This window comes from Myotis brandtii, unplaced genomic scaffold, assembly GCF_000412655.1.
Source record: "Myotis brandtii unplaced genomic scaffold, ASM41265v1 scaffold952, whole genome shotgun sequence".
Taxonomy (NCBI): domain Eukaryota; kingdom Metazoa; phylum Chordata; class Mammalia; order Chiroptera; family Vespertilionidae; genus Myotis; species Myotis brandtii.
In genome coordinates this window covers 1,110,481-1,118,880 of record NW_005371930.1, presented here as the reverse complement: position 1 = coordinate 1,118,880, position 8,400 = coordinate 1,110,481, and the positions used below count along the sequence as shown (strand labels likewise).

The window sequence follows — 8,400 nt, the reverse complement described above, 5'->3', positions numbered from 1 at the left end:
GCGGCCCGAGGGGCGGGAGCCCCGCAGAGCACCCGCTTCCCGCACTGCCCCCCGCTTGCTGGACCGGCCCTAACCCCCCTTGTCTCTGTCACTTGTCTTGCAGCCGCTGCGAGCGCTTGCCTTGCCATGAGAATCAGGAGTGCCACAGGCTGCCTCTGCGAATAACCTACTACCACCTCTCTTTCCCCACCAACATCCAAGTGCCCGCCGTGGTCTTCCGCATGGGCCCCTCCAGCTCCGTCCCCGGGGACAGCATGCAGCTGGCCATCACCGGCGGCAATGACGAGGGCTTTTTCACCACCCGGAAGGTGAACCCCCACAGCGGGGTGGTGGCCCTCACCAAGCCCGTCCCCGAGCCCCGGGACTTGCTCCTGACCGTCAAGATGGACCTCTATCGCCACGGCACCGTCAGCTCCTTTGTGGCCAAGCTTTTCATCTTTGTGTCCGCAGAGCTCTGAGCATTCGCTGTGGGCGTGGGGCTCCCTCTTGTCGCTTTCCTCACCCTCCTCGCCCGGCTCAATAAAATTCAGCAGGCGATCCACCCGCATGCCTCGCGTGCCTTGGTTTATTCCTCGCGTGCGGGTGGGGGTCTCTGTTGCTTATCATCAGGGTGAGCCGGGCACTTGCCACGGCCTGGTGCCCCCGGGGGCGCCTGGGGCACGCCTGGGAGTGGCTGTCCGTGGCGGTTGCTGCTCCTTCCTCCCGGGAGCCCAGGCGAGGGCAGAAGAGGCTCCGTGTGCCCTTGCCAGTGAATTCTCTTACCCCCTTTAAGCCCAGAGGCGATGATCGAGAAGGCCCCTCGGAGACGGATTGGCGAGCTCCGTCCCCTCTCATTTTACAGATGTGAAAACTGAGGCCCAGGGAAGGGGAGGGTCTTGGCCGAGGTTACATGGCCTGTTTGTGGCCAAGCCGGGCTTCAGGCTCCAGCTTGGTTTCCTTGCTGTGTCGCTTGGAGCTGAGCATTTAACGGAAGCAGGAAAAAAAGCATTTTCTGGTGGATGTGGCTCAAGCTGGCCGTCTTGTTTGTCCTGAGAAGCAGCCCGACCTGGTGGTGGGAAAACGCTGGGCGCAGCTGCAGCATCTTGACGCAGCTCTTGCCTCCGGGGGCCAGTGCCTGCGCCGAGGCTGTCAGGACGCGGCCCTGCGCCTGGAGGGGCAGTGAGTGCTCCGCTCATGGGGACACCCGGTCGCATCAGGTCCTTCGCTGCATTGCCTCCACTCCTGCCAGGCAGGTGTCTCATCCTCAAGAGACACGGAGAGGGTGAGCGACTTGCCCAAGATCACACGGCCGGTGTTAAAACTCAGTTTGCTGACTCCATGGCTCTGACTGTGCCATTCTGTCACAAGACCTCCAGTGTGGGCTCTGACCCACCTGCCCCTCCACCTCCACCAGGATTCCAGCCGAACCACTGACCCAAGTCCCCCATGTGCCTGTCAAGGTCCTGCATGACTTAGTTCTCGGGTGCATCTCCAGGCTTAGCTCATTCTCCACCTGCTCACTCCCTGCAGGCCACACTGACGAGCTCTTTGCTGCCTCAGGCCCTTTGCACATGCTTTGCACCTTTGGTCTGAATGTTAGTTAACCTTCAGCTTAAGTGTTCTTTTCTCTGAGAGGCCTTCCTTGACCCCTGGGCTTGGGTTTCTTCTGTCAGTCTTCCTCGTAATTCTTCCTCCGTGATGCCGATCGCAGTTTGCAGTGGCCATTTACCTGTTTCTCGTTCGTCTTCCCCACAGTCCAGAAAGTTCATGAAGGCAGGGACCAGGTTTGTCTCTTTCAGAGCCCTGTCCCTCGCTCCTAGCAAGATGCCTAGCACAGAGTAGGGGTTCGGTCCATGGGTTTCTGTGGAGATTAATGAAACTCCCAAGGCCATGTCTGGTACCTGGTAGGCAGCCATACATGTTGGTTTCTTCGCTCATTGTGAACAGTGTTCATTTGGATCTGGAGACAAACAGGGAGTGAAGGTTCAGAGGGTTGGATGTATCCAAGGTCATTGGTATGTAGAGCTGCCATCACTTCTGGCCGAGTCATTCAACTAAACCGAGCCCCCCGGGGGAAATGATAATAATCAGGATCGTCATTATTAGAATGATGATAAACACTGTGGCAGCTGACGCTTACGTACTGCTTCCTGCGGGCCAGCCACCGTTCTAAGCACTTAACTGCTCCTCACAACAGCCTTGCCAGGAAAGGACTGTTATGGTCCCCGCTTCACAGTGAAGACGCGGAAGTGTGGAGAGCTTACTCGTGAGTCACTTGCCCACAGCCCCTCAGCTGGTATCAGGTGGGGCAGGGACTCAGGCCCAGGCAGCCTGGCTCTGAGTCTGCTCCGGAGCCGTGCCCGTGCGGCCTCGAAGGTTGGAAGCCGGCAGGCTGACTGGGTTAGTCAGTGCTGCTCAGGTTGTAACTGGCCTTGTCTCAGGAAGCCCTGGATACAAGCCCCTTCTGTAATTTCCAAGCACAAAACAGGATCTTTTATTCACCAGAAGGAGGCGGGGTGGTGTAGAAGAAAGCTGGGAAGGGGAAAGGAGATAATAGGTGCCAAATGTGTAGCAAAGAGATTCCGGAAGAGGGAAGATACAGCACATAGTGTTTGCAGCTCTCTGGATCCCAACCAAAACCACACAATAACCAGATAAGAAAATGTTTAAATCCAGAGAAAACATTTACAACTACACAAGGTGATAAGGTGTCCCCATGAGTCCCCAAATACAGTCCACGCCCACCTGGCATCCATGCAGGAGAAAGCAGTGGGAGATGCCAAAGTAGTTCACAGGTATTCCCTGCAAAGTCCAGTAGACCAATTTAACATGAAAGCAAAAAGCAATTTCAGAGACAAATACTCAAGAGAAAGGGAAGCTGAAAATAAAAGTTTTATAAATAAAAAAACATAACAAAAGGGATGAAAAGGCTTAAAGAGAAAGTGACAGATATTGAAGGCAGGCAAAGAAGATCTAACATAGAAACCAATAATAGAGATCTCTAAGAAACTCACCCAAAATAAGGAGGAAAGTAAATAGTAACAAATAATAACTCAAAAAACTTTACAGAAACATTTTTTAAAAATTGAAATTCCATATTGAAAAAATACAACCTACCCAAACATACCTACACAGAGCAACCAACATCAAGACATAGGCCAGGTCTTTGAAGCTGCCCCTGAAGTGGCAGGAGGCAGCCACGAACCCTGCTGCCCAGAGAACCAGGCAGCCCAGCAAGCTGGGCTGGATATTGAACCTGAGAGAGAAAGGGGTTCGTCGTGCGATGGCCTAATGCGACTCCTGTATGAAAAGTTACCAAGTGTTGAAGGGCTCATGCTCTTCTGTCTGATGAGGCGGAGCGCCTGTTATTAAGGCGGCCAATGATATTGCTCCAGAGCCTCCCTTGAGATCTGGTTTCTTATCTGCTTTTGCCCTTGCAACAGGCCAAAGGAGCAAACTCGGACTTTCAAAAAATGAAAGTCTCACCTGCTATTCTAACACCAACCAGGTGGGTCAATGTAATCGTTTGCCTTTGGTGGTGCGTTTCATAGCCAGCGGCAGTGCCAATGCAGGACTGACTGTCCGCCTAGAAGAGGAGCTGGCTCCACTAGTTGAAGAATTGAGACGAGTTGGAGAAGTTTCTTAATCTGACAGTGGTTTGATGTCTACCTCATCTTCATTATAACAGACATGATAGCCATCTTTAGACCACAATAATCCATGTGTCCTTATACTCAAGAAAGGGCCCCTTTTCTAACTGACCCTAAAGAAAGAGTCTTTAGGTACAGTTTATGGACAGATTGATTGTTATCTTTATATATATATGATTTTATTTTTATTGATTTCAGAGAAGAAGGGAGAGGGAGGGAGAGATAGAAACATCAATGATGAGAGAATCATTGACCGGCTGCCTCCTGCACGCCCCCTACTGGGGATTGAGCCCGCAGCTCCGGCATGTGCCCTTGACCGGAATCGAACACGGGACCCTTCAGTCCACAGGCCAATGCTCTATCCACTGAGCCAAACCAGCCAGGGCTATCTTTTCTTGTGTAGGTTTTATTTACTGAGATCTGGGGTACCACAGAAATGGTTCTGTTTATCACAGTTCCTGTGGAGTTAGTCCAGTCACCAAGTCTGCAAACTCAATGGTACTTGGTTCCACTTGAGCCATGAAGTGCTCCTCTTGCACAGCACAGCCGGGCCTACAAAACGAAGCAGGTCCTTTTTATTGTGAATAATAATGAGGACATATTTCTTCATGTTGTTTTCTTTCTTTGCACTGAGTGTGGGGGAGATAAAATAGCTTAGTAAAAGTAATAAAATCAGGACCACCACTAAAAATAACATAGTCTAATAAAAATTATTGGACTTTAAAGAAAAGAGAAAGAAAACTATGGGCATCGAGGCAAAACCAGCAAGTAACTTTTAAGGGAAAAATTATATTCTCATCAGACTTTTTCACAGCAAGACTTTTGCCAGGAAAATATGAATAATTAGAATGCTCAAGAAAATAGAAGACTAGGACCTTATATCCAACAAAACCGTTTTGTGTACAGAGAGTACAAACTATTATCAACATGTAAGCATTAAAAACAGTTACTCATAGAACTGCAACTAGATGAGCGTTACAAGAAAAAGTACAGTAGAATTGCTAAGTGCTCAGACAATGTAGATATAGCACATCTATTTAAAATTAGTAGGTAGAACGGAGAGAACATAGTCCCCAAATATGCTTTTTTAGGTAATTAATGGTGGCAATTTTACTATTGTTATTCTGAGACTACTGTGTGGAATAAACTAAATAAATAATTTTAGGACATTCCGTCATTGCCTGTGTTCTTAAGGACCAGGATTCTGATATGGAAGAGAGGAGATTCCTTTGTAAAAGAGTCCAGATTAAGGAAAGTAACTGTGTGGGCCTTGTTTTTGACTCAGACGTGGTCAGTATGAACTCATGATGTATTTTATCTTCTAAAATGTCCACTGCAGCCCTGGCTGGTGTGGCTCAGTTGGTTGTGCATCTTCCCGTGCACCAAAAGTTGACCAGTTCGATTCCCGGTCAGGGCACATGCCCGGTTGTGGGCTCAATCCCTAGCAGGGGGCCTGCAGGAGGCAGCTGATCGATGTTTCGCTCTCACATCGATGTTTCTCTCTTTCTCTCTCCCTTCTTCTCTCTAAAGATCAGTAAAAAATCTTTTTTTTTAATGTCCAGTGCAGAGGCCTAGAAACTGACCAGCTCAGTGGCATTGAGTATCCCTGGTATCTGGATTATGATTTTGAAATACCATTTCCACTAAAAAAATAGAAACAAAATTAAAAACCAAACCCGAGACTTCTTGGAGAAATCACTGGGGCAATAAAGCCACAAGCTGAGCTGGACCACCTTGTCAGAGCAGAGTCTCCAGTTCTCCTGGGACCAACCTGATTTCCCTCTGGCCGAAGACAAGAGCACGTGAGCTCCAACAAAAGATAATAATTGCAATGGGTTGGAATTCATCAGATAGTTGAAGTCCTTGATTTCACACCGATATTTAAATCACCCGTGGTTAACACCTGGATATGATAGCGAGCTGGCTCATGACCCTGGAAACTGGTAAACAGTGGGGAAGAATCAGGCCCAGATCTTGCTCTGTGAACCACACTCCCTGGGAACCAGCTCACATAGGAGGGGAAGTGTTTATTGCAGAAGTTTTCCAGCCAATACATGCAAAAGAAACAACAGACTCAGCGCATCAGCGTTTTCCAATCCCCGGTGAATCAGTGGGTCTCGGCCCTGAGCACAAACAGCTGCTGACGTCACAGAAAGGAAGACGACCAGACAACACGTGCCCCCTGATGGGAGACATGCCACCCACTACCATCTGGCCCAAGGGCCTGGGTCAGCGGCCAGCGTGCCGGCAATGCAGGGGTCCGAGGAACATACTGAGCCCGTGAGGCCGCAGTCGGCAAGGCCAGATGTCGGAGGCTCTACGGCTCAGACACTTCTGTTCCTTAGCAGATCAATTGTGGGAAATGAGGATGGAGAGGAAGCCTGTAGATTAAAAAGGACTTAAAAGACATAAACATTGTGCCCTGGCTGGTGTGGCTCAGTTGGTTGGGCATCACCCTGTGCACCAAAAGGTTGCCAGTTCAATTCCCAGTCGGAGCACACGCCTGGGTTGCAGGCTTGGTCCCCAGTAGGGGGCGTGCAGGAGGCAGCTGATCAATGTTTTGCTCTCACGTTGATGTTTCTTTCTCTCTCCCCTCCTTTCTCTCTAAAAAAATCAATAAAAAGACAAAAAGACATAAAAAAGTTTTGCCAGACAAGTCCAAATTATTGTGTCTCGAGATGCACACTTGTGTGATAGAAACTATGATGAAACCCAGGTAGGCGACCGCCAGGGAGTCAGGGCGGGCTTGCTGTGGGCGCAGGAGGGGTGGCCTGGGGCACGTGAAGGCCTCAGGTGGCTGGTGAGGCTCTCTCTCTTTGGCCTGAGTGGTGACTAAGGCGTTTGCCTTATAATACTCATTAAAGTAGAGCTTTGCTTTGTGTATCATTTACGTTAGGGTTTTATTTTACACTAAAAAGATTTTAAAAATATGTCTAGCACGATGCCTGGAGCATAGACCTGTAACACACTGTGCCCTCCTCCCTCCTCCCCTCCCGTGAACTGTAGACTGACTGTGTGCTGAGCACCGAGCTGGTTTATATCCGCTCCCTGGTTTGTGACCCCGTGACCCGCCCGACCGAGGGCTCCATGGAGGCAGGGCTCCCCTGGTGCCCCGCGGCCTGGCCCCCGGCAGGCCCTCAGAACAGACTTGCTGCGCGAGTGAATGAATGTGTGTGTCCGCTGTTGTAGGAACGAGCTCAGTTCTCGAGAGCAAAGCCTGGCCATCCACAGACACGGGGCGCGGCCCTGCCCTTCGGGGCCTGTCCAGGGTGTAGGAGGGGCCCGAGGCATCCTCAGGGAGCAGCCGGGCTGTGGAGGCTCTGATGGAGCCGGCTGTGGGCCCACAGCCCCACCTGGCCACCTGCCTCCCTCCCAGGCCCCGTCTCCGTGAGGGCTGGGTCCAACCTTCCCATCGCCTCCCGTGCTCTGTCCTCAGGCTCCACCAGGAGAAGACAGACACCGTCCGCTGCATCAAGTCCTGCCGCCCCAGCGACATCAGCTGCATGCGGGACCTGGTGCACACCGTCTCCCACACCGTCGTCTCGCTGCCCACCTTCCGCGAGTTCGCCCACCCAGAAGGTAAGCGGCAACCCCAATGCCTGGAATTGGCTTGGGGGTCCCCAGGGAGGCCATTGTCTAGGGAAGCTCTCTGCAAGGCAGCCACTCCTGGGTAGGATGTGGGTTTGGGGTTTGAAATGTAGCCCTCTCCCCGACCCCCACATCTCTTGTCTGTCCCCAGACTGCATAGCACTGGGCGGCCCAACACCAGCCCTCTCCAGCTCCCAGGTCAGGGCATCGTATAGGTCACAGTCACTCAGCAAATAGCGATGAACTGTTGACTCAGTGCCAAGTGCTGGGGAATCTGGGAGGGCCTCCAGGAGGAGGTGACTTTTACTCTGGGGCCTGAGTGGTCACTAGGAGGGAATCTGGTGAAAGTGGAGAGGAGGGTGCCGAGCAGAGCAGAACCTGGAAAGGCCTGTGGGTGAGTGGGGAGTGTGGGCACCTGAGGAACTAAGCCTAGTTTCCTGGCTGGAGCAGGAGGCTGGGCAAGTCATGAGCTGAAGCGGGGAGCCTGCTAGGGACCCACCCTGGATGGGGGGATAGATGGGCTGGAGCAGCTAGATGGGTCCAGGGAGCCAGTGCTCCCTTGCTCACCCCTGCCCGCAGGGAGCTCCTGGCCTGCCCACCCGTTCACTGGGGCGGAGCCAGGGGCCTTGCCCCCAGTGCCCAGCAGACTGCGAATGCGGCCCTGCTCTGTACACCTGGCTCTGGGGGTGTAACCCACATGCCGGCGCTGGCGTGGTCTCAGCCACCCCTTCCTCTGCCGTCTCCATCCTCGGCCTCCGAGGAGCTGTCACTCAGCAAGTGGAGGCCGAGCCTCTGTGTCGGGCTCAGGGCCAGTCCCTGGGCCCTGGATGAGGCCGAGGACGCGGCGCCTGAAGGAGCAGGTGGCCGGCCCGACCCGCTGGCTTGCTCCGGGAGGCACGGAATCCCCGGGAGACGTGGACTTGGTCGGAGAAGGTCACTGACGCGTCTGCCTCGAGCAGAGTGCCGGGTCCCGCCAGACGGCAGGCAGATCCCCCCCAAAGCCCAGCCGCTCTGTGGCCTCGCTGGGGCGCGTCTAAGTCGGTTCCGCGGGGAGTTGGCTGTGGCAGAGACCCTGTTGGCCTCTCGGGCCGGGCAGTCCAGACCTGGGCCTGGGGTGCTGACAGGCCCCGTAGAGGGCACCGCCGGCATGAGGACACTGAGCCCACAGAGGAGGCCCGGAGCC

General features: G+C 53.0%; 1 protein-coding gene and 1 pseudogene across 1 annotated transcript in view; both read left to right on the top strand.

Moving 5' to 3' along the window:
* Positions 1-8,400, top strand: part of FBLN1 (fibulin 1) — an 89,542-nt gene that overhangs the window by 51,381 nt on the left and 29,761 nt on the right. Inside the window, exon 14 of the mRNA XM_014533168.1 lies at positions 7,066-7,208. Coding sequence (XP_014388654.1) covers positions 7,066-7,208 — 143 coding nt within the window. The remainder of the gene's footprint in view (positions 1-7,065; positions 7,209-8,400) is intronic.
* LOC102254685 lies at positions 3,268-3,625 on the top strand (annotated as a pseudogene).